Source organism: Lactuca virosa, chromosome 1 (assembly GCF_052849685.1).
Source record: "Lactuca virosa cultivar CGN04683 chromosome 1, Lactuca_virosa_CGN04683_v6, whole genome shotgun sequence".
Lineage (NCBI taxonomy): Eukaryota > Viridiplantae > Streptophyta > Magnoliopsida > Asterales > Asteraceae > Lactuca > Lactuca virosa.
In genome coordinates this window covers 6954217-6981782 of record NC_136426.1, presented here as the reverse complement: position 1 = coordinate 6981782, position 27566 = coordinate 6954217, and the positions used below count along the sequence as shown (strand labels likewise).

The 27566-nt window shown below is 35.4% G+C and overlaps 1 protein-coding gene across 2 annotated transcripts; it reads left to right on the top strand.

The window, feature by feature from the left end:
* The first annotated feature begins 5051 nt into the window (after positions 1-5051).
* LOC145132115 (uncharacterized) lies at positions 5052-14583 on the top strand. Of its 2 annotated transcripts, XR_013717880.1 has the most exons (12): positions 5052-5180; positions 5275-5455; positions 6344-6461; positions 6593-6689; positions 6866-6972; positions 10564-10686; positions 10823-10976; positions 11057-11117; positions 11225-11601; positions 11686-13183; positions 13254-13637; positions 14449-14583. XR_013717880.1 is itself a non-coding variant. In XM_079066776.1 (11 exons), the coding sequence occupies exons 2-11, from the start codon at positions 5328-5330 to the stop codon at positions 13501-13503; spliced, it is 2913 nt and encodes a 970-aa protein (XP_078922902.1). In that variant the 5' UTR covers positions 5052-5180; positions 5275-5327; the 3' UTR covers positions 13504-13895. The 2 variants fall into 2 exon arrangements, 1 of the variants encoding a protein (XP_078922902.1); XM_079066776.1 differs by lacking the exon at positions 14449-14583 and having other exon boundaries at positions 13254-13895.
* The last annotated feature ends 12983 nt before the right edge of the window (positions 14584-27566 follow it).

The window sequence follows — 27566 nt, the reverse complement described above, 5'->3', positions numbered from 1 at the left end:
ATGAACTAGGCTTAAAACACCCAAACATACTCTAAACAGTGCTGAATGATAGCAGGAGTGAGTCTGACTTAAGGTTGATTGTACTGGCGTTACAAGGCAAAAATTTTCGGGTTGTCACATCATCCCCCCGTTAGATGGAATTTCGTCCCGAAATTCAAGAATAAAGATATGACTCGTGGACCTAAAAGAGATAGGGGTACTTCTGTTTCCTTGGATTCTCGTGCTCCTAAGTGAATTCAAGTTCTCGTTTGGTATCCCAGTGAACCTTCACTATCCGGATACGACGTTCGTTTCGTGCGCTTGAACTTTCTGGTCCATGAGTTCAAATGATTCCTACACAAAGTGTAGACTCTCGTTTAAATCGATATTGTCGAGGAAAATCGCAAGTGTCTCATCGAACAAGCACTTATCTAGGTTCGACACGTGAAAGACGGAATGTATGTTGCTAAGTTCTCTAAGTGAACTAGCTAACCCGGTCGGAGGTAATGATTACAGGTATACCATGAAAACGGATTACTTCTCGAAGGTAGACACAGGTGAGTCTCTCCTTCTTGTATTCGGGCTCTCGCCAAATGTTTCAGCGGATTTTCACTATTGTACCCGCTGGTTCTGATTCATACTCTTCGTATGGATACCTTTGGTTTTCGAAGAGAGATGAATTTTCGAAGTTCTCCTCTAGTTTGCTGTTACGAGCGACGAGAGTTTTGCGATCGGACGATTTAAGACAAAAGGGTTTGGTATGACATTGATTCAGTCGGGCTAAGCAGGATGGCGACGTAGAATCGCACGTTAAGTTGGTATGGAAGGATCGCTTTGTTAGAACATTGATGCCCCTGGGTGATTGTCTCTGGTGTTTTTCTGTGTTTGACTCGAAGTTAACAGGTACTACTAACACGAGGGTTCTGATGTTTTGAAGCTATGAATTTTCATGAAATGGTTCTTACTAGATCTCTCTATGATTGTTTGGTGTACACAAGCCAGGTATAACTACAACTGAACCTAACGTATTCATTAAGCTATCATAATTTAATCATTAATGCTTTAAATCTTATAAGAACATCGTGATTCAATTTGGACGAGGGAGATAATCACGATTATGAGCAATTATTGGGGTTTGCGAAAACATACCAAAACATAGCAGGGTTCTTTGATGCTTCCTCATTCCCTGAGGTCAGACTCCTCCCGTTTCCTCATTGTTCTTCTCTGTTGGGCAGTCTCTTTTGAAATGTCCCATTTCTCCACATGTACTGCACACTTGAACTAAGCTAACATCGGTAGTGAAAGTGATGTGTTGGGTCGGGGTCTTTGCGAAGCGAGCTTCCTTGCCATCCTTAGCCTTAGGACAATTTCTTTTGAAATGTCCTACACTACTACAGAGGTAATAGGTTGGACTTGTCCCAACATTGGTAGTCGGAGTGACGAACTTGACTAGGGTCCTACAACTGCTGGAGGTGTGCCCCTTCCTGTTGCATCTGGTGCAGTGCAACACTCGACAGACTCCATGATGATGGTAGTTGCATTTGTTGCAGTGCGGGAGGTTTCCACAGTAGGGTATGGTTGGTGTTGGAACAGCAGGGATGACTGGGGTACTGACTATCCCAATTCGTTGCCTCTCAGTAGGTCTTTAGGTCGAACAACTCCCTTTGAACTTTCGTTTTAGGATGTTAGGTTGGAGATCAGGTGTGTCCTTTCTAGTAGGCACTTGTTGTTGAGATTGGTTAACACCAAGATTTGGATTGCCATTAACACTTCCACCCACATTTGTGTTGTTAGCGTTAAGAACAGCTAGGGCGGCTGCTACAGCTACTGTGACAGTAGCTTGGAACGTAGCTGAGTCCATCTGGAGGATTGGTGTCTTACCGGTGGGTTGGTTACGTTTCTTCGGAGGCATGATCTGCTACATGTCAAGAAAAGAAGCTTGTGAGCAACAATGGTTGCCTCTGGATGTATCCTAAATGTTTATCTATGCATTAAGGTTTCCCGTTTTGCTATCTGACTCTCATTGATTCGACCCACATCCCCATGATGTGGTCCTAGCAAGAATAGAAAAAGATTTAAACGCAATAAAGTTCACATACAATAAACTTACGAACTCCTTGTTGTTTAGCTCATTGCGCTGGCTGGATAACTCTCACATTTTCGTCGGCTCTAGACGATATGGAGATTTAGCTATAAGGGTAGTTCCGGGGATCAAGTCGATACGGGATTCAACTTTGACACTCGGAAGAAATCCCTGGAATGTATTTGGGGAAGACATCGGGAAAGTTTCAGAATTCGGAGATGCTCTCTAGGCCTTTAACTTTTTGCATCTCATCGACAACATGAATAAAATACATAACGTGAATCAGGTGTTACATAAAGTCTGTGCAAAATTGATAATTTTTCATACGAACTCTATTCTTGACTGTCTTTTTATCTACGGGTTCATATTTACAAGATCTTTAGCTCTCATTTAGATTATTTCGGCTAACAACCAACCGATTATAATTTCGATTTATGTGTCCATACTGATGTGCTGAAACTTTGAAAAATCATAACTTCCTCTCACGAAGTTAGATTTGGACGTTATCTATATGCACGCTCTCGATTTAACGACTACTAAGACTTTTGTTTAGATCAATTAGGCTTAAAAGTAATTTATCAAAATTTCACCTTTTAGGATACTCAGAGTCGTGCCGGTTTAATCACGAAACTTCGAAGAAGCATAACTTATTCATACGAAGTCATATTTCATCGTTCTTTATATGTACAAAATCATTGTCACATATACTATAAGTTTTGGTCAAGATTATTTTATCCTAAATGATATTCTATCAAAAATTTATTTTTAACGCTTATTATATTTTAATTGACTAACCCGAATCTGCGGATGTTACACCCTAGACCTTGCATTTGCCCAAATTACATTTTGCTTACGACCTTCATCATCCATGTCACCCATGTAGAAAAAATTTGAACTCTTTTTTTTTTGCATACGGACAAAATATTTATGAAGTGCCTCAGCATCTCCAACCCCACGCCTTAATTGGCTTTCTTTTGCGATGTAAGATCTACAATTTGTCTCGCCAAACGGTAAATTGTCATACCCTTCCACTTCAACGACTAGTGAATGAAAACTTTTGTTTAATGGAATTCCAGCATAATCATTCACTCAAGTCTTCGCTTCGCATATGAATCCATTTTCTTATGTGATCGTTCAAAACGAGATTTCTTGGGACTTAAAGATGGTTATGTTCAAGAAAAACACGAGAAATAGTGCATCTCCATCACCATATGTAATTATGCATTTTTTTGCTTTACAATTTGTTTTAGAAGACTTTTGATATGATTTGTTTGTCCTAGGCACATATGCACCTCCTCTGGCTCATCACAGTGAGTAGTATGTTGTAGTAATACAATCTTTTTTTCCTTGTAATAGTTTTCTGCATACCAAATCCAATCCGATATGCATATTTTTTAAAGTAATCATATAGTTCATTTTCTGAATCAAACATCATTTCAACTTTAGGAATGTTTTGATATTGAGGATTGAGAATTGTATGCCCTTCAATTGAATTTGCATCCCCCATTTTGATCAAAGACTTTATCAACAATAAAACAAAAACTTTATTAACAGTTAACATAACAGAAAAAATTACTTGATGGTTGTTAATGTCCTGATTGTTGTTGCTGTTTTCAGACTTCCGAATCGGACATTGGAAGTGGCGCACTGATGATCGATGTTGGGGATGGGTTGATGGGGTAGCAATGGTCGGTGTGCAAACAAAGACAAGAAGAAAGATTGATGCGTAATGGAGATACACAACATATTGTTAAGGTCTTTCATGATCTTCTTCTTTTTTGTTTACGTGATGTTTTTTTCCTTTTCCTTTTCTTTTTCCTTTTGTATTTTTGTATTTTTATTTTCAATTACTTAAGGGTATGTTAGGGATATAAAAGAAAATTAGATGGAATGATAGAAGGATGACAAGTGTCATAATTTAATTAGGTATGAATGTTTGTACGAAGAAATAGGAGGAGACAATTTAATTTCTCATAAACTTATACTAATAACACAAAAAAATGGTTATATAAATAAGTTTTTTAACTGGTCTATAAGTCGGTTGGGCCTCAAAAGAGAGTAGTTGATATAATCGGTTGGGTGCTTACTATAAGACCACAACTGAACCATGATTGTGTCCAAATCGTTTAACCTAAGGATGTGCGTTTGGACCGAATACCTAAACCAAAACCAAAACCCGACCCGACCAAAATTATGACCGAATAAACTATTCGGGTCGGTTCTTGGGTATGTATTTTAGCCTAATTCGGGTTTCAGGTAATTCGGGTAGGTTTACCCAAATAACACCTAATTCGGTTCTAGAAACTCGGACCGAAAACGTTTACTAATATATTTTTCTTCTTGAACTATATATAGTATTTCCTTATAGTTTATGACCGGGTTTTTCGGTTTATTTGGGTTATTAGGGTCATTTCGATTCAAAAGATCACCGAACTATTAGGGGTTTTCAGTTTATTTGGGTTATCCGAGTCAATCTGTTCAAAAGAGTACCAAACTATCCGGGTTTTTCGGGTTATTTGGATTATTCGGGTCATTTCAGTTAAAAAAACGTAGTGAACATGTTATGTCGGTCCTTTCAGGTTAATAACCGAACCAAAACCCGTATTACCCGAACCAAACCGGTTCCGAATTTGTACAATCAGTATGGGTTTCGGTTCCAACTTTTCATCCCATTTGGGTTTCGAATTATTTGGGTTCGGATCGGTTCCGGCCTGAAACACATCTCTAGTTTAACCGATCCTTTTGGCCTTTTGCCACCTCAACTCCAAAAAGTTCATAAAGTATTTATATGGACCCCACATGTTAGAATTTTAAGATACCTTTTGTTTAGAATCTCGTAGATCAATATAGATCATCTCATAGTCATAAAAAAGGTTTAACATTTTACCTCTAACACAAAATAACATCATTTGTCATAAATTAAAAGATTGTTGCAATTAATGGTTCTGACTCCTCGCGTACAAACATGTTTCTAAATGAAAATGGTGGTTATCCCCAACATGCAATTGATGGCGTCATAATTAACGACCAGAGAATGAAATCGTCATGACCCCCATATGATTCCACCGATCTCCATCGTTACATTCATAAAACCCTACAATACCTTCCATTGATCCAGGTAAATTCGTCGTCCATGACGCATTTCGTCGATGAAACAATTGCATTGTTTGATTAATTGTGCCAACACATTGTTATTTTGTTAATCGGTGCAGGATTTAGTGATTTTGTTGAGTAGAAGTAATTTAGGTTATTTCATTCGGTTAGCATGCTGCACGCACAGTCGACGATTGAGGAGCAGTTGATATTGAGAGCAATTAAGGAGGAATGTTCTTGGGAGAGTCTCCCTAGACGTCTCCAGGCGAGTTTGAATTCTAGGGATGAATGGCATAAAAGGTTCGTTTAGTTAATCAGTTAATGTTACATACTAGCTTGTTTTTCTTCCTTTAGTTGCTGCAGAAACTTGCGTTTGTTTAATTATTGATTAGATTAACGGAATAGGTGCTGTGTTTAATTGAATTTGAGTTTCTAATTACATCAATTAAAACTGGTGCCACTTCTTCAAAAAACTGTTTATTCCTGCAATTAATGCTGTGTTTGCGTGATCACATAGTTTACACTTTACAGAATTTGGGTTGAAACTAGGCCAAAAAGGGAACCTTGCATTAATGGAACATTCTAAAAAGAAAACTGTTGCATTTTGTGGGACAGAGGAAGTTCTACAAATAGCCTGATGCTGCCAGTTAATATATAACAATGTCCATATCAAGTCTATACTTGAAAGATATGACCCAATGAGTGAATACTAAATTATAAGGTATACACCTATAAAGATTAGAAAACACCTATGTCAAGAAGTATTGAACCAGTATGTAGAGACACTTTCAAATACCCTTCAGGCTCTATAGTGTTACCTCTTACAAAGATCTTAATAGTAATTCTTGTACATGGAAAAAAAAAATTTTTTGACCGAGTGAATAGGACAAGAATTTTATAAACAATTTAACAGTTATCTAACTTTTCTATTACTTCTTTACACAACTATGCATGTAAAACACCTAAGAAGCCATAATTTTGCTTTGCATATAATACATTTCCTTATCCTCCCTCTCTGCACTCTAGTTCTTATTGCACTAAAGCTTCTTTTCAGGCTTTTCTATTAATGTCCGTAATAAAAAGTATGACCTAGATGATGCCAAAAAGTTAATATCCACGGGTGCTCCAAGTTGATACAAATACAAATGGCGTTCTTTCTTTAAAAATGAAAATTGTATTGATGTGCAGGATAACTGAACATTGTATAAAGAAAAGGCTTCAATGGCGCACTTCTTTTGTGCGAAAAGTATGCAGAGAAGGTGAATATTACGAGGACATGATGCGTTATTTACGTAAAAACTTAGCTGTAAGTATTATAGTTTCTATGTATTTTCACCCACAACCTTAATATTTAACAAATTCTTTAGTCTTGTGCTTATATATGAGGTTCCCTTGATTGAGGCATGAAGTTGATGATGTATTTTTTTTTTCTTGCAGCTGTTTCCTTATCATCTTGCTGAGTATGTTTGTCGTGTAATGAGGGTCTCTCCATTCAGATACTATTGCGATATGATCTTTGAAGTCATGAAAAATGGTAGTAGCCCATTGCATTGAATTATATAAAAATTTTTGTACTTGTATACCAACACTACTACTATCTCTATTGGTGGCATTAGATATATTGTATTGCATATAAGGGTTGCTTCTATCACTTTGATATGCAGCATTGCATTTGATTTCCAGAAAGACTGATGTGTATCTTGAATGCAGAACAGTCTTATGATCGAATTCCAAATTTTAGTGCGGCAGATGCCTTGAGACTCACTGGGATAGGCAGAAATGAATTTATTGATATCATGAACAGGTGCAGATCTAAGGTATGAATTAATTTATAGTATATCCTTTATTCCCTTTCATGATATACACTCTTAATTTGTTTCCTTGAATGTAATAAACATATTTGATATGTTTATTTTTTTCTTGAAATGGAAGCATATTATACTAAATGTTCTTTAAGCTACAATATCTGTAAGGTAGCTCTTATCTGTGATATTAGGCTATGATTACTCGTCATATGAACTTATATAGAAAAAGAAATGTTGTTTTCTTATTGGAATTGGCAGCTGTCTTCTTATTCTCCCTTCTCTTTGATGCCTTAGGCTAACTTGGTTGACATGCTTGTATGTAACTCTCTTTCTACACTACAATACAATTTTCCTTTTCTTGCTTTGTCATGTGACAAAGTTCCCCTAAGGCCATTTTTTTTTTTCGTTTTTCTCCTCTTTATCCTCTCTGGTACTGAAGCATGTTCATTGCATGATGTTTTTGCTCGAATTCTTCATACTGATAATATGACAAAGCAAGAAAAGAGAAATTTTAGCATAAGATGGTTTGATCCATGACCTCTGCTTTCCTTTCCTGTAGCACTTGTTTTGTTCGTGATGTTCGACCTCATCTCACAAGGTTAAACCCCTAGTCATTTAAATTGTTTTTCTTGGATATTGTTGGCCACAAAGAGGTTATTGTTGCTATTTTCCTACTCTTCACAAATACCTTGTGTCCATATATGCTACTCTTCATGAACATATTGCCCTCTTTACCTCTACTTTGTATGTTTCTGTGGAGAATAATGATTTGTTACTCTACATTGTACTACCTCCGACATCTTGTACCTTAGTTCTCCTATTCCACAATTATCAAAATCACATATTCAACAAGTTTACTTTAGAAAAGAACAGAATCCTTCTTTACATACTCTGCATGCTGCTTCATAACCATCCAATCCTCTTCTTTCATGTCCTCCGCCAGTTTCTTCATCACCGTGACTAATAATCCTAATCCTTCAATGCATTTTGTAAAGGTAAAAGGCAAAGTACTTATCCTATTTCATCATCAATTTCTTATGCTCACATGTCTTGTTCTTTCATGGAATCTCTTGATTCTACTACTATTCCTAAAACGGTTTCTGAAGCCTTGTCATATCCTGGATGGCAAGATGCAAAAGTAGAAGAAATGAATACTTTAGATACTAATAGGACATTGAACTTAATAGATTTACCTACAAGAAAAAAGGAAATTGGATGTCATTAGTGAAGGAAACTTTGATGGCTCTTTCTCTTCTTAAATCTGCTCGCCTTGTGTCCAAAGGCTATTCTCAAACTAACGGTCTAGATTATTCGGATACTTTCTATCTTGTGACCAAATTAACTTCTGATTGTTTGCTTATCTCTATAGTAGCAACATACAATTGGCATTTACATCATTTAGATTGGTATTCATCATCGTTTTGAAGTTTTCCCAAATAGCCAATCCCAAACTTGGTCTCCATGGATATTTTTAGGGTGAACATCATACCGTACCAATTATTTTTCCCGGTACCGATTTTGGTTGATACACAAATTTAGCTACAAGTACCGTACTAAGTATAATTGGTATCAACTTGTTTGGTTACCAACAAGTTTGATTGGTATAAGTTGGTAGTGGTATATACCATGAAGAAAAAATCATATGAAGTTGAAGACAAAACATAAGAAAGCAGGTGCTCGATACTTCAAATTCTAGTATGTGTACACATTGAGATAGTCTCGTTCTTTTGTTTATCACACAGTACTCTTTCAACACTAATGTTATAGTTACACCAAGTTGGAACTATTCCATCACAACCTAAATATTTCTTTAGTTAATTAGTAAAGCAAAAGATTAAACATATGTATAAACATGAGCAAATATTATCTATCACTCTAACTTTCTAACAATATATATATATATATATATATATATATATATATATATATATATATATATATATATATAATTTTTTGTACCATTACCGTGCCAAGATTACTCAATTAGTATGGTACTACCAGCCAAACATATTGGCTACCAACTTTTATAGTTCGGTTGGTAGCATGTTGGTTGGTTTTCTATGGTACAAATTTGAAAGCCCTAAATATTTTGGCATTCCTTGAGTTAAAAGTTTAATCGCTCGTCCATTCCAACTATGTGAGCCTTGATTCCATCAAAAAAGTTCGATCTCTTCATCAGAGAGACCTTCGTGAGGTCATATATTGCTCCTCGATTTAGGTCACTTGGATTGATCTAATGGTGAGTATTGGTTTGCCCATGCACATGCTCCCATGCATATCGGCGACAACTTTGTCTTCTACTGCCATCGCTCAAGCTTTCATTCAAAATTTCAAAGTTTGGACTTATCTCTAGTACCACTTGTCACGCTTTAAATTTCTTACTCATGTGACACTTGACAATACTACTATGAAGGGCTCACGTGGCACGTAAACCGTAGTGAGGGTCAAAAGGGACTTGTTGAGCACTTGAAAAGAGAAAGATAAATGTATAAGAGAGGAATTTTAACACTGAGATAATACAAATGAAAGGGTTAGTGCCCATGTATACTTGAGGAATCCTTTACGTACATGCATTACAACTAAACATGAAACTTATGGACACATTCTAAAATCTATATGGAAATATAAGGACATAATCTAAGTGTTGGATGCATTTACCGTTCTTGTATCTGGCTTGAAACTTTGGGTCGTAACATAGAGCTTTAGGGATGGTTTGTGATTCCTCTATTAAGTTCTCATGCAGAAGATGAGTCAAGGGAAAACATAAATGTGACCCAAAGAAGGTGACATCATTTGAATCTAAAACACGTTTTTTTGAGTTGGTGAAAAACATTTTTACCTTTTTCCGTAGGAAAAATATCCTATGAAAACATATTTTTTGAATCTAGGATCAAGTTGCAAGAGATTGTGATTATGACCACATGTAAAGTATAATGGTCCAAGACACTAAGGTAAGGGACAGGGGAAAACTTAGGATAATTTGTTGTAAAATAGAAAGAGGGGTCTATTTATGATGAATACGGTTATGAGTACAACTTCCCTAGATATTCTTGGAAACATTCATGGTTAACAGAGATTGTTGTGGTATGTTGAATTCTCCTACACATTATTAGTGATTATGACTTAAAGGTTGTATATATATTAATGAAGATGAGGCACTTACAAAGAAAGATGACAATAAAGATGCCCAACACCTTTTTCTCTAATTTGGATTCTTTGTAGAGTTGACATAGACAGATGATGCCTAGAAACAAGTCCCAATATCATATATCATCCTACTACTATTTTGTCAGAAACAATTGAACTTTCAAAGGTTAACATCACTTGTCTCCATTACAGTATGCAAAATATATGTCACCGTTTTGAAGTAGCAAATTTTTTCATGAAATGAACATAAAAGTATAATCTCAGACTATTTTAATGTATTAAATGCACTCATTTTAGTTTTGAATCAATGAAGTCCCGTGAGGTTTGCTAATTTCAGATATGTATATGAGTGTTCCCACATTCCCTTGTAGCTTTACTGTTCTTGTTTTGCAATAACAGTTTAAACATCTTGTTTTTTAAAATCTAATTATTCATAATAATTTTGGAGCTATTTAGAAAATAATGTGGAAGCTGAACAAGTCAATAGCTAGAGAATCATTGCCTACACACCCAGTGGACATCGCAATCGAACCTTGGTGGGGAGTTTGTCTTGTCAACTTTACAATCGAAGAATTTAAGGTGACATCACATCTCTATTATAATGTGTATATTTTAGACCCATTAACGAAATATATCCATATGATCTTAAAACATTCCAAATAATATATATTTTCTGATCTTGATTAACGATGATTTTCTCTTACTCTGATTACAGAAGCTTTCAGAAGAAGAAATCGCCACAATTGATAAAATATGCAAAGAGGAAACAAATGCATTCATGCTCTTCGATCCTGTCATCATCAAAGGTCTTTACCGAAGGGGACTAGTCTACCTTGATGTCTGTGTTTATGCTGAGGATCGATTTCAAGGTAAAAAATTATATTCCAAATCAAGACTTTTTATGTTGGGGTAAAATGTAATATAATTGACATGTTTAATATTGTAACAGTATGCAAGCTAGAAGGGTTTGTTTCAAACAGAGAGCAGTCATATGAAGATCCAATTGAGGAGTAAGAGAATTGGTCTTTGTTTTTTTTTTTTTTTTTTTATGAATAATTAATTAACTTGTGGAACAAGAAAAAGTGAAGATCCTGATGTTGGGAAGTTGACTATGCAGGTTGCTTTATGCTGTTTTTGTGGTTTCAAGTGAGAGTTCAACTGTTGCTGAATTGGCGACTACATTACAGGTGGAACTGTCTCAACTTCAGGCTGCTGCTTCTTTTGCTTGTAGGTTGGCATGGGCAGTTAAAATAATTGACCCTGGATCGATTCTTCAAGATCCAAATAGTCCTGGATCTTCTAGAAATGTTGTACTTGGTGATGAAGATGACTGTTCTCGTGCCAGTGTGGGATCTGTAAACACATCTGTTGATGGCAGTGTTTTTCAACCTGATGGGTCGGATGCCCATGGACCTACTTCTGGTTATGCCCGTGTCGCTTTTGTTGTTGATGCAGAAATAACATCATATCTTATGATGGGCTCTGTTTCACCAGGTAACTCTGTTTTATCTTCTTCCTCTTCCTGGTTGGGCTATATGCAAGAAATATCATGGTTTTTGTATTAAATGTGTTTTGCAGGCTTAAAGTCGCATGCAGTAACATTATACGAAGCAGGAAAACTGGGTCATGCTAGCATAGAAGATCTCTGCAAAGATCTTAGCTCATTAGAAGGAGCCAAATTTGAGGGAGTCCTTCAGGAATTCGCCAACCATGCATTCAGCCTCCGATCTGTTTTGGAATGTTTAACATCTGGAGGAATGCCTCCCAGCAAAGGGAAAGCTTCCATGGATTCTTCAACCAACGAAGACTCTGCTTCTGTTTCTGGACATGCAGGTGTACCGGATGATTCCGATTCCACTGTTACTGCAACTGAAGATACTAATGATTCCGATTCCACTGTCACTGCAATAGATGACACTTGTGAAGGTGAGGGTTCCAAATCGGATCATAATTTTGAAGGATCTGATGCAGGAAAAGCAATAACTAAAAAAATAAGAAGATATCATGTCGATATCATGCGATGTGAAAGCTTGGCTACTCTCGCACCAGCAACGCTAGACAGGTTATTCCGTCGTGACTATGAAATCGTCGTCTCAATGTTACCACTTCCTCCTTCTTCTGTACTTCCCGGACCTAAAGGCCCGGTTCATTTTGGTCCGCCGTCTTACTCCTCCCTGACACCGTGGATGAATCTCGTACTTTACTCAGCTGTTCGTGGTGGACCGTTATCCGTCGTCCTTATGAAAGGTCAATTCTTAAGGTTACTTCCCGCGCCATTATCAGGTTGCGAGAAAGCCCTCGTATGGTCGTGGAATGAAACTTCAGTTTCAGACAAATTCGACGGGGGTTTAGTCAAAGGAAACATACTCCTCCATTGTTTAAATTCACTCTTGAAACACACAGCTGTGTTAGTTCAGCCTTTAAGCAGGTACGACCTTGACGAATCTGGAAAAATCACCACCATGGATGTCCCTCTCCCGTTGAAGAACTCCGATGGTTCATCACCTGATATCGGGAAGGAATTAGGGCTTGATACAGACGAAAGCTCGAAACTCAATTTTCTGTTAAGCGATTTGGCAAGTCAGATAGAGCTATGGTCAGTCGGTTATATTCGTTTGTTGAAGCTCTTTAAAAGCGACCCCAACTACAGTTTCGCACCTGATGATAAATACGAATGGGTTCCGTTGAGTGTGGAATTCGGGATTCCGTTATTCTGTCCGGATTTATGCAAAAATATATGTAAACGAGTGGTTTCCTCTCAATTACTCCAGACGAATTTGTGTACAGAGCATCATAATGCGATGCAAGAACTGAGGAAAAGGTTACAGAAGATCTGTTCGGAGTATCAAGCAACTGGTTCGACTGCAAGGATGCTTTATCAAAGAGATCATCAACCCAAATTCGATCAACCAAAAGCTCCAAATAAGCTTCTTATGACTTACGCGAGTCAGAGATGGAATCCACTCACTGAACCTTCTTCTCCTATTTCTGGAACGAATGATCAACAAAGATTAAAGCTTGCTAACAGGCAACGTTCTGGTACAGAAGTCCTCAGCTTTGATGGCAACATTTTAAGGTATGTCATAGTTAATAATTCTTCCTATTTTATATTAATAGATATGTAATTATTCTGAATGATATTGCAGATCCTATTCGCTTGCTCCTGTTTATGAAACTGTGATGGGTATGTTTGAAGAGGCTACTGAATCAAGTTCAAGTAGTAGTAAAGCAGATGATATGGACAGCAGAGAAACCATCCTGCCAGGTGTCAATCTTCTATTTGATGGATCCGAGTTGCGTCCATTTGATATAGCTGCTTGTCTTCAGGCTCGACAACCAGTATCTTTAATAGTGGAAGCTTCAATCGCATCTGCTGCATCTTCTGGTATCAAATAGGAGCCACGTGTCAAACTGTATATACAACACTAAACACTTTCTCTCTATGCTGACCTGGACAACCCTTTTTCGTTTCTTTTCTTTGTGCTTCAAATTTCAATGATTCTGGCTGCTGCTCAATTATCAAAGCTAAGGTATCTTTTTACATTTCTTACCACATTATTCAACACCTAAAAACTAAAAACCAAAACGTTGAGATAACTCTAGTACGTGGAAAAGCTCCTAATCTTTGTCATCCAAAATAACCCATAAAATGTTTGTTTACAAATGTCTGGTATAACAAATGAAGCCTTAGTACTTTAGTATAAAAATCCTTGCTGTTTAACTATTGGAGTGATTCAAATTCTTAATCATTTTAACTATCGTTATTATGAAAATGTGGGAAAAAAAAAAACAAGAACATGTGGTTTGGTCGGTGTCTAAATGTAAATGGTGTACAAAACAATGTACTTGGTACTTTTTATCCAAAACTAGTCACTCTTGCAGAAAGAAGTGTCTTTTCACATTTCACAATGATTTTCTTTTTTTAATATGAAAAATCATGTACTGTGGTTTTGAAAAAGAAAAAAAATGTCAAATTACACGTACTTTACTTTTCTTTACTAATATAGGTTGTGTGGTTTAATTGTTACATATTGCTAGTATCCATAAAGAAATGAAATGTAAGTAGGTTATTATTATTTGTTAAGAATTGCAAATGCGTTGCTATTGCATGTAAATATATGCAAGTATGTTGCTACAAATTGTTATATATTGCTATTATCAGTAAAAAAAAATCATAAGTTTGTTGCTATTAGCGATAAAGTAATATTAGTACATTTACGAGTAAAAAAATATAAAGTACATAGCCTATATTAGTAAAAAGATTAAAGTGTTGCATGTGTATTTCTGTAAATTATCATCCTGTGAGTTATATAATTTTGAATTTTTTGTATTTTTATGCAGGGCATACAGTTACTCGTCAACACAGGACCCATAGGTTACTAAGTTTGCCAACAATTATGGGCTTAAAATGATAGTTTTAGCTACACATTATTTAAAAAGTTAAAAAAAAAATGTTAATATAGCAAAAGGAGTAAAGTCTTCATCATCATAGTATATATTCTTGTTAATTACAATGTTGTTGTTTACATACATATATAAAATTAAAAGCATACTAGACTGATATAACCTTTGTTTATAAATTATAAATCATGTTTATACTTTGAACACAAACAGTTGTTCTTGAAATAATTAAAAGAAGACAAAATGATTTAGCAGATTAAAATTAGTTATTGAATGAAGGAAGGAGAATGCCTAACATTAACATGGGTCATGTGTAGGAGACATAATGATTAATATTAGCATAAGCATCTCCATGTGCATCATGATTCAAGTATTAATATCATTTCAGTTTAACTAATTTTTTATTATGTTGTCTCATATCTTATATGATTAATTTAAGTTGGTAAAATAACCCAATTAATAGGAGTTTAATAATATAGGAAATTTTATCATAATTATATCAACACCATAAGTTAAGGCACAATGATAGAGGCAATGTTTCTTTTATATAAAAACTGTATTTGATCTGTTGGTTATCACATAGAAAATGATCCTCAGTTTCTTGTGAAACGACCCAGAAATAATTAGGATCACTTATCTAAATAATTAAATACAATATCCTTTTCTATTTTATATAAAGTTCTCTAATGTGATAATTTATAAATATTAGTATGTCTTAGAAAAAACGTTATTTTTCGTGGGCGCCCAAACTCCAACACCCCATGGTCACAGTCTGTCATGTCCCGTTGTCTTCTTTCTATCAATTTTTTGTCCGTTTGATATTAAATATAACATGTCTCTTATAAAATGATTAAATTATATATTAAAATTCAAATATTAACGAATTGTAATAGCCAATAGGATATGGATGGTAAATGTTACGACAACTGGAACAAAAATTAAAAAAAAAACAAAAAACAAAAAACAAAAAAAAACAGATAAAATGGTTATTGAATTGACATGATTAAAAATTTACAATGATAATTACCAAACACATGTTTATTTTCACTTTTCGTTAGGGGAGGGAGTCGTTCCCTCCCAACCCACTGAACCCACTGTCACATCATTTTTTATCATTTATTTTTCTTCATCTTTCCCAACTCACAACACACGGAAACCCTATCTTTTTGAACCCACTCAACCCACTCAATTAAAAAAAATACAAAACAATCAAAGGTAAAATCTTAATTAGCAATAGAGTTACCGACGGTACCACTTCCACTTCAACGGGTTGGTTAATTGGTTTTACTAACTCACTTCATCATCTCTCTCTACTTTATTTCTTTCATTTTCTCTTGTACCATGTGTTTTAAAACTTGTACCTTAATTGTTTTGTATTTTTTTTTAATTGGGTTGAGAAAGATAGGATTTTCGTGTGTTGTGGGTTGGAAAAGATGAAGAAAAATAAAAGAAAAAAAGTGATGTGGCAGTGGGTTCGGTGGGTTGGGAGGGAACGACTCCCACCTCCCTTATACAAATTATATTCTTTTTTTTAATTTTATTTATATTAATTTGTATAATTTATTAATGATATATATATATATATATATATATATATATATATATATATATATATATATATATATCGGCTTAGGCAGCGCCTAGGCGCTAGGCGGTCTGCAACTGAATACGATTACGGGTGTTTGGTGGAAATTGGTCAATATCGGTCAAACTCAGGCTAGGCGGTCCTCGACGGTCCTTGGCGGGAAGATTTTAAAAAATTCATAATTTCAAATTTTCAAATATTACACCAAAATTTTCAAAACTTCAAAATTTTAAATTTTTAAATATTCAAATTTTCAAATATTATACCAAATATTTCAAAATTTCAAAATTTAAAAATTTTAAATTTTCAAATACTATTTTTTCTTAGGATATATTAAGTTTTAAAATAGTTTTATTAGTAATTTATGGTCCCCGATTAATCCTTCGATTAATCCCCGTCAAACCGATTAATCGTTTGACCCCAGTCGACCGTCGAGCTACCGCCGAACGATTTTTACAACCTTGATATATATATATATATATATATATATATATATATATATATATAATATTATTTTATCCAGTTTTGATGAAATTACATAATATAAATTATTATTAATAGTAAAGTAGTTTATATCATTACTCAAGTTCTCATTCTCATCCATTTGTCTCATATATATATATATATATATATATATATATATATATATATATATATATATATATATATATATATATATATATATATATATATTATCCAGTTTTGATGAAATTACATGATATAAATTATTATTAATAGTAAAGTAGTTTATATCATTACTCAAGTTCTCATTCTCATCCATTTGTCTCACTTTAATAATTTATACTAATTAATATAAATAAAATTAGGCAAACAAGGTTTAAGGAATAGGGGACTTTATGTGGTTTATATTTGAGTTTTTGGTACTGTAGCACAACGAAGTTTGGTCACTTTGCACATTTAGTCACTCATGTATGTTTTATATTCAATTAGTCCTTATCGTTAGGAAATACCGGCTAATTACATCCTTGATGGAATTTGTATCCGGTTAACAGGTTACACGCTGACGTGTCTTCACATACGTGGACTTATACCATACCACATCACTGGATACGGTGCCATACCTTCCTTAAATGGATCCCTCTATCGAACCAGGAGTGATACGTTGTTACCCCAAATTAGGCCATTCCCTCCCTCCCGCTACCCCTTATCCATCGTTAAAATCAAAGCCATACCTGCCTCTTCTGCTTGATCTGTCAATAGTTTTCATCTTCAACACCATGGCGATGATACACCATGTCCCCCATGTGGCTGTAAGGATGAGATCAATGATAATGTAGCCTGAAGGTTTTGGAACTGCAAAAATTCCTTGGTGAGTATTCTTTTTCTTTACTTACACACTATTTGCTATCGGTAGCTGGAAAATGTACACATTTTCCCTAATCATAACCCTAATTTTGTTCTTCCTTTTTAATCAGTCAGCTGAAGGTCCAAAATGTAAATTTTTTATGTGGAAAGACAATGAAATGGAGGAGGGGTATTACAAAGACCAACTTCGTAAGATGATGTTTGAGCTACGCAGAAAGGAAGACCACAATGAGGTTGTGAAAGCACATAAGAAATTGGTTAAGTTGCAGCAAGAAAGGGAAGCTGAGAAGGAAGTTTTCGACAGGGAGTTGATGGAGGTGAAGAAGAAAAACAGTATGATGAAGTCTTACCTAGGAACTGCTAAGTGTTTGATCCTATTTTTGGTCATTGCAATCATTGGGATGTGGTTGAAGTGTGCTTGATGTGCAGTTGATCATATGCTAGTAATGATGGTTGATGATTTATAATTCCAACCAGTCTTTTGTGTAGTGTATGTGTAGATGATCATCACAGTAGAAAGTTTTTTTGGGTTTTGGATGGATGGGTACATGATCAGTATATGTGAATGTAAGGAAAATATAGATTTTGGATGTCAGTATTTTTAACAACTTTTGTATGTGTATGTATGAAAGATCTCATGATTGAATGAATGGCAATGGTAATGATTGAAAGTCTTATATTCATGTTCGTACTTAATGATATGTATGTGGCCCATTTAAAATTGAATTGTGGGAACCACATTGTCGGACATATGGAGCACACTTGGTCGATTGAAAATTGAATTGAATTCTGTGCATTGGTGGTCCCTTGTGTGCACCATGTGGTCGACATTTTATAATTGGCCATATTTTTCCTTGCCATGCGTTTTAACCTCATATTCCCTTGCCATGCATGCAACTTAATAACAAACAACCAACTTAATAAAAACACAACAAATAACTAAAAATAACAACCAACTTACTAACATACAACCAAGTTCACATAACATAGTTCATACAAACAACCAAATTCTAGATTAACCTCAATAACAATTAAAGTGAATCTTAATCATCAACACCATTTATTGCATCATCAACATCATTGATTGCATCTCCATTTCCAGAAGCATTAAAATCTATAGGTGTGAGTTTCACCTCGTCATGGTCTTGTCTATCATTATGACCTCCTTCACCACCATCATTATGACCTTCTTCACCACCATCATTGACTTCAACACCACCCTCATTCACCTATGTGATACAACATTAGCAAAAAAATAAAAAATAAAAAACACAACAAATAATGTAATTAATTATTTACCTGTTTTGTTTTTCTTCTGGCTTTGATTCTAGGAGGCCTTCCACCTGCAGGACAAACTCTTTTGATGTGTCCTTCAACCTTACAAGGCTGCATTTTTGTTTTTTACCAGCCTTGGATACCCTCTATTGTAGATCATTGGTGTAACATCCGGATTTTCAGGGACATTATTGTGTATGTTAATCTTGAGATTTAAGGAGGGACTCGACGAGTTGAGGGACCAACTCGCCGAGTCGAGTCGAGATTGCCGCGTGGATTTAATGAATGGACTCGACGAGTCAGAGGAGGGACTCGTCGAGTAGGTGCTGGGCAGAGAAACCCTAATTTCCCGGGTTTGGGACCTATTTAAAGGCATTTATAGCCTATATTGCGGCTACCTTCCCCTGAGAGCAAACCCTATTTGCTATTGTAGCTAGAGAGTGAGAGAGAAGCTCATATTGTGGTTCTTGGTGCATTTCTATGGAGAAGGATGAAGAGCTTCTTGATGGGGAACAAAGGAAGGCAGTGGATCTGTGGTATTGAGTGTTTCAGCTGCTAAGAGAAGGTATAAAGTTCTCATATTGTTCATTCCTTGTACTAGATCTCATTTTGGGAGTTTTAGGGCTTTGCTTCCATTCTTTTGAATCTATGAGTCGAATGAGACCTGGTTGTGGTTGGAAACCTCAGATCTGGACCTCCTAAGGTCCTTAGAGTCTAGATGTCTCAGCTTTAGTGGTTCAAATGAGGGTTGATGAGCAAAAACCTTCATGAAGAGCATGTATTGGCGTTTTGAAGCAATAGCTGTTGGGTTATGAGCATTCTAACACTCCTAAGTGTACATGCAACCCTAAATACCTTGGATCTATGTTTTCTCTATTATACATACAATTATGAACATCCAAGGTATTATCCTAATCTAGCATACAAAATAATAAATATAACAAGATAGAATACATACCTCTTTGATGTAGAATGTCTTCATGAAGCTTGAGTGCCTAGTGCCCCAAGTGTGACACCTCAAATGGTTCACACAACACCAAATACACTTGGAATAACTTGAGAGAAACTTGAACACTCCTTGAAATCGTCTAGCCCTCACACTCACACATTAGTGCACGATTTCTTGAGCCATGGGATTCTTTTATATGGTGGCTATTAGGGTTACACCATGTAACTCATAACTTTACCCATTCCTTATGCTCCATGGATTTTAACCTCCATGGAGTATCCATGGGTCACCCCATGGACTTAGTCCAACATAAGGAATCTTGGATCACAAGCCCACATATATAAGAATGAATGATTTACACAATCAACCCATATATTTAATTAGTCTCCTTTTGATCACTTAATTAATTCCAAATTAATTCTTGATCAATACTAATTAAATAACCTTATTAATATATTAGAACTTATAATATATTAACCAACCTTAAGTGTTATTTCTCTCATTATAGTCTATCCAAATGCATGATGCCATGCAACCCAAATGGACCATGCCGGGTCGGGTCAAGTCTTACCAATTATAGTTATGGACTTAGACATTAATCCAACAGTCTCCCACTTGGATAAGTCTAAAACTATTATTGCGTATGACTTCAGGAACCGATCAGCAATCGTAGCTCTCAAAAGCTTCTGTCGAACTCTGACCTTGTCGATGAACTCTGACCTTTATCAATGACTTGTCCATTAGATAAGGGATCATATATTCCTCCATTCTAGATATCATATGGACTGAGACATGGATTATCAATCATTCTCTCTGTCCATTTGTTGTTTCCCGATTTCCGATTCATGATGACTGACTGATTGAACAAATCAAATCAGTCCTGGCTTGGCCAAGCACTCACATGTATCATCTTTAAATCATCGAGGGGCCCACAGATATCGCTTTTATCCCGAAGGTAAAAGGAATGGATAAACTTCGACTCATATGGCTTGTTCTACTACTTGTTGAATCATACACAAATGCACGTTTTATAACATCGAGTTACCAATGCGTTTTCGTGCAATCAATGTATAACCAACTCATAGTAACAACTCATATCTCTAGGTTTGAAGAATATAAGATATTATCGTCTCATGATCACTCGTGATAAAATCCATGAAGTGATTCAAATGAGCGCGGGTTGAATCCAATACTCAAAACTTATGAGCACTCATGAGTGTTGTAGCACCACTTTGTCCACCAACTTGGACCTCTACAAACCAACCCATGACAGTCTTGATTCATATCTACTTCCAACATATGACCGACTGTGGATGGTTTGAATAACTTAATCATTCAGGAAGAGCGACTTAGTTATTCTGGAAGTCAAAACATGCAAAGTGAAACACAAGAATAAATGAATCAAATATGGTATCAAACCCTATGAATATAAATAAACACTTTTATTTATCACCATACTGATTACTCATTATTCATTGTTTCGGTTTTATCAACTTTATACTTGAATTTAAAACAATAGTTGTCCCATGCTCCAAGCATGTACACTATGTTTTCTAAACACTAGTCATGCCATACAGCAAGTATGCATACTATGTTTGTCTATGATCTTTACTTTGTAAAATAGATCAATTAAACATCACTCCAATGATCCTCTTTTCACATTCCCAAATCCTTACTGCAAATGCAAGAATTCCAAATTCATGCCATTTACTGAAATCTGTTAGATTCTAAACTTATATGCATTGATCCTCTTAATGATTATGCACGAAGTCAGAAAGACTTGACAACAATCATTACAGAGCATTCCAAAGGAGATAAGCTCCTTGGAAACATCCTTCTTTCATTAAGTTTCCTAATCTTACACAGATTGAATAATTTCTAACTTTGAAACATTTCCATATTCCATTTTGACTATCACTTCTGAACAAGAGTTGCCTCCTTACATATTATGTCAATATGGTCCTTCCAGAATTAACATTATACTTCCAACTGTCCTTGAGCAACCAATCTTTGGTAAACCTTAGATTGTCCTCGACAATTGCTTAATCATTTTAGTCATATCCAATTCTAGACCTTTTCCCTTCATAATGTCCCAGGCATTTGGAAAATTTTAGAAAGGATGAATATAGCACATGTAATCGATCCTATATCCGAAGCATATGGGACACGATTCATGATGTCTCACATAAAGACTAAACCAGTCTTTTGCTATAATATTTCCATTTCAATTTGCCAAGTTCTCAAAATTCAGATTATGAAAAGGGATGCCGTAATCATAATCGAATTTTAGAACGCAAATAATGGACCCATATATAAAATTTCCTTATGTTGAGCCATTCCAACATGAAATTCATATATATATCCTTGATTAAATACGATTAAAATCTCAATCTAAGCTTTTAGAATTGAAATGAAGTATAATTTCCTCTCCCTTAATTATAGCAAAACAACTTTTTCAACCCCTGCAACCTCACAAATTGAAACTTTTGTTTCCTATAATTAACATTGCTAACTTGCAACCTTTGTCATAATTATCATGCTCCCACTAACATGATGATTATTAGCATAACACTTATGCTCCCACTAGCTTTGACATGTACTCAGAAATCAGTTGACTTTCTCACCAAAGTTCAGATTTCTGATACTAGATTGTTTTGATAAAACTTTATCAAAATCATACACCTCTCTTAGATAGCTCACATGTGTGTCTAAACAATTTTAGAACTATGAAAAGGGATGTCGTAATCATAGTCTCAATTGTTTAGACCTTTGCCACTTCTCACAAGTCCATGTTAGTGTGCCGGTAAACCACACACGCTCCACTAACGACTTTGAGAATGCAAATATCACAATTGCTATCTAGCTAAAATCTACTTAGTGAAAGTGTTTCCTCACCATCATTTTCATGAATCGGAGAGAAACCTTATGACACTTAGATTTAATAGTGTATGTGTTCTTATCCATGTGATTTTGTCAAAACCATAATCACAAGACAAGGTTAGTGACAAATCTAAACTCATATTGATTAAACTTGTGCAATCTTAAATTCTTGCCATTTGGCAGCTCAGGTGCCTGCCATTGCTTCCAAGTAGTTGTGCAACCAATTGAGAACTCTCAGAACTCCTATGCAAAGCCAACTTGAATAGGCACAAAAATTTCAACACGATAGGTTATAAACCTCAAGTCGTGTGCTAGTGAAAGACTTTAGGTTTTATTCTTGATTAAGTCTTGAAACTTTCAAGAGCTTTAAGACTCCCACTGTCCTCTTGACATATAAGACTCCCTTGTCAAATATTCAAGAGATAGTGCGGATTCTTTATCAAGACTAACACTTTACACAATTGGCCTAAGTTGGTCTCTGTTTTATCCAAAACATCACAACTTACCAATTTCAAATGTACAAGAGTAGATAACCTTTTACTCTTACATTTGACTAGTGTTAACAAACCCTCTTTAAGATATGTCACTCAAGTTACAATCTTGGAGTATGACTCTAAGAATTGTTTTGGAACGAAGTATGACTCGTCTTTTTGATTTAACCATTTCAATAATTCATGACTCCTCTTCTTAGTCATAAGAATGCACTAAGATGACTTTAGAGGACCAATTGTGATATGGTATCTTAATCATTAAGATGATCATAAACATGATACTAAAGTACTCTCCCATCTTTTCAGATTTGAGAAACTTTTATCTTTCTGCCATACTTTGATTCTTCTTATTCGTTCTGTCTCACATTGAAACTTCTCCAATGCTACAGACTTATACTTAAACTTATAAGTATAACCATATTTACTGAACTTAAGTAAATCATGACGAATAGTCTTCTTGATCTTTTGTGGTGGACTTGACCAGTGCACAAGAATGTGTACTCGATCCCTTAGTCCTTTTCTTATTCACATAAGGAATTAGTCTTAATTTTCCAAGCTGAAAGTTCTCATTCATCATACTATACAACTTGCATGATTCCAAGTTTCGGTCCAATTGAACCTTGGGTGATGAGAATCTTTCCTTATTTGGTAATATTAGACACTACCACAACCGAAAGAATCAAATCCATTTTTCCAATATTGCTATCAATGGAATCTTATAAGCAACAACTTTTCACAAATGCCATTGTAAGGATACTTAAAATAAATAAAATCAAAACCTTTTTCTTTTATTTTAAAACTTTGCGGAAAAACTTATCCTTACAATCCATATGAAAACCTTGTTGTTATCTATTCCTAAGCAATATAAATATCATAACTCTTAAGTAATAGCCCAAAATTCTGATCACCGAACCATGCGATTGAAATCCATCTTCGCGATCAGAATCAACATGTACTTAATAGAGTTAGACAATGGACTTTACCTGAAGTAGAGCCAAACTTATTGACTTTAACATCCTTAGGTAAATTTGGCAGCTTCGTAACCAATGCCCCTTCCTTTGGTAATAGTTACCTATGGACCCTTGATAATGGGACTATCTCAGACTTCGCCTCTCTCTTTACCATTGGGTCAACCGAGTTGACTATGGTCGATCCCTTTCCATTGGGAAGAGAGAGCTTTACTGGATATCCAATGTCATCATTGTCAATGTCCATAGCGTTTTAGGAAGTTGATCTTAGCAAATAGATAAGATCATTAAGGGTCTTGTCTTAGTCTGTTTCATAGGATTCACAAAAGAACTCACTATGTGACTTAGAAAGTAGTTGAGCCACCAACTTTCTCAAGACTTTGACACCCAACTCTCCCGGCTTGTCAATATGTGACTACATCTCCAAGATGTGATCACACCTAGACCTTGCCTTGCCAATAGGGCTTGAGTGACCTTAAACTTTTAGGAACTTGTGGGTTAGGGAGAATAATTGGAGGAGGTGAAAGAAGTATGATATCCATGGGACATCATCTTCTTTTAGGAAAGCTTGTTTCAAGAGATTTGGGAAGATCATAAATGTCTAGACCAGACATCTTTTTGGGAGATATTCAAGATAATTGATTTAAAGTCCTTAATATGACACCCAATATGAAATATTAAGGCTAGGACCCAACAAACTATTTTATAACTTAGAAGAGGGATGCCGTAATCCAAGCTATAAAATATTTGAAGGTAGGTGAATGACGATTCACCAATTTCCACCATGAAAAATGAAATAATTTATTAGGTTTTAATTGGATTTGAAAGTCCTAGATCTTTGAGATTCATTGAACTGTTCAAAGGCATGTTTCAATCTCGAGTGTGCCCTTCAGGTTTTGTGACTGGGATGCCGAGGATCACAAAACAAGGTGTGAATAACCATGCAAATATACTTGGTACCCTTAATATTTACCCCTTAATCAGTGTGCCGGTTAACCACACACGCTCCACCGATACTATGATAAATATTAAGTTACCCTTTGCCTACCTTGTTAAGTCCAGGTTAGTGTGCCGGTTAACCACACACGCTCCACTAACGACTTAAGCAAAGTGCAAAGTGTAATTTCATGGGTTAGCACCAAATTCACATTTTCCTAAGTAACTAAGATTGGGTATTAATAAGAGTTTAGTTACTTAGTATTTATCATTAATACTTTTAATGAAAGGAGAATTATTGTCCTTGTCCTACCCGTTCGGCTAACGACCCTCCACCAGTCAAGGAAGCGGTGGGTGAGAGTGGACACCCATTAAACTGTCATTTTATAGGCAGTAACCTTATACCCCCCTTATAGACCGGCTTCGTGAATGAGGCCTACTAACGGTAAGACTGACTTTACTCTTATATATATATATATAAATATTATTAACTTATAATATTATAAAGTATAAGGGTTGAATTTTAACTTTTAAAATTCTAAGGGCTAACTTGGAATTAAAGTATTCATAAGTGAAAACTTTTCAAATTCCAAAACTTGAGGGCAAGTTTTGAAACTATTCAAAACTAATTAATTCCATAACTTATGAGTTTAAAGTAGTTTTAATTAAAAAAAAAAAACTCTTCAAGTTCCATAACTTGAAGACAATTTATGGAAGACTTTAAACTAATTAATAAAAAAAATAACTTTTTTTTATTGTAACTTATGGAACTAATTAAGGTTACACTTTTTTTTTTAATTTAATGAAGAGACTCTTGAACCTCCATAACTTGAGGACAAGTTATGGAGTCATAAAACCATTTAATTAGAACTAGACTCTTCATTTTGTAACCTTTGCCAACTTTTATGAGTTTTATGATTCTTAAATGTGACTTTTCATATAACTTGAGGACAAGTTACAAAAACACACTTTGGAATCAACTCTTAGATTAAAATGGATTGAAAACAACTATTTCACACAACTTTTCTATTAATCTAAGAACCTCATAAGAACAAGATAATTCAAATCATCAATCTTCAAGAAATTAGCATGAACATACAAACTAATACAAATCTTGAAATTATGACAATTATCTTAGAAATTGGATTAGCATGAACATTACCACATCAAAAACAAGTTTATAAGTCCAAAAACATCTTAGGGTAATGTTCCTAGTCCAATTCCAGCCAAAACAATCGAATATACGCATCCAACTCGATTTTTCAGCTACTTTTGCAAGTATAACAAGAAAACAAGCCTAGGCTCTGATACCACTGTTGGGTTATGAGAATTCTAACACTCCTAAGTGTACATGCAACCCTAAATACCTTGGATCTATGTTTTCTCTATTATACATACAATTATGAACATCCAAGGTATTATCCTAATCTAGCATACAAAATAATAAATATAACAAGATAGAATACATACCTCTTTGATGTAGAATGTCTTCATGAAGCTTGAGTGCCTAGTGCCCCAAGTGTGACACCTCAAATGGTTCACACAACACCAAATACACTTGGAATAACTTGTGAGAAACTTGAACACTCCTTGAAATCGTCTAGCCCTCACACTCACACATTAGTGCACGATTTCTTGAGCCATGGGATTCTTTTATATGGTGGCTATTAGGGTTACACCATGTAACTCATAACTTTACCCATTCCTTATGCTCCATGGATTTTAACCTCCATGGAGTATCCATGGGTCACCCCATGGACTTAGTCCAACATAAGGAATCTTGGATCACAAGCCCACATATATAAGAATGAATGATTTACACAATCAACCCATATATTTAATTAGTCTCCTTTTGATCACTTAATTAATTCCAAATTAATTCTTGATCAATACTAATTAAATAACCTTATTAATATATTAGAACTTATAATATATTAACCAACCTTAAGTGTTATTTCTCTCATTATAGTCTATCCAAATGCATGATGCCATGCAACCCAAATGGACCATGCCGGGTCGGGTCAAGTCTTACCAATTATAGTTATGGACTTAGACATTAATCCAACAATAGCATCATGTATGAATGTAAAGATCGAAGCTTTACGTAATTATTGAGCCTTGGGATGATAGATCTATAGTTTAGAGTGATAGATCTGGTTGAAATCGTCTGAATGAGAAATCATATCAAAGGGACTCACCGAGTCCATGACCTGACTCGACGAGTCGGCAGGGTTTGTCCCGATGGATTGATTGTGCGATAACTCGGCGAGTTGGGGGTCAAATCGACGAGTTGAGCTGGACTTTTGAGACTTCTGAGGATACGAGGGGACTCGACGAGTCGCAGGAGTGCACTCGACGAGTCGGGTCAAACTTGGACTGTTGACTCGAGTTTGACTTCTGTTGACCATGGGGTTTTGGTCAACATTTGTGATGGAGACCTTGGAGGGGGTAAAATGGTCTTTTACCCACTTTAATGAGTTGGAAAGAGAAAGACCCGCCTTCGATTATCTGAGTTGTGAGAAGAGTAATAATAAGAGATATTCATCCTTTGTGTTAGGAGGAGACTAGTTCGAGATCCGAGCGCGAGGTTATTTGCTCACCTGCTAGCCGAGGTGAGTCTTCTCACTATACATTACCTAGAGTGGTAT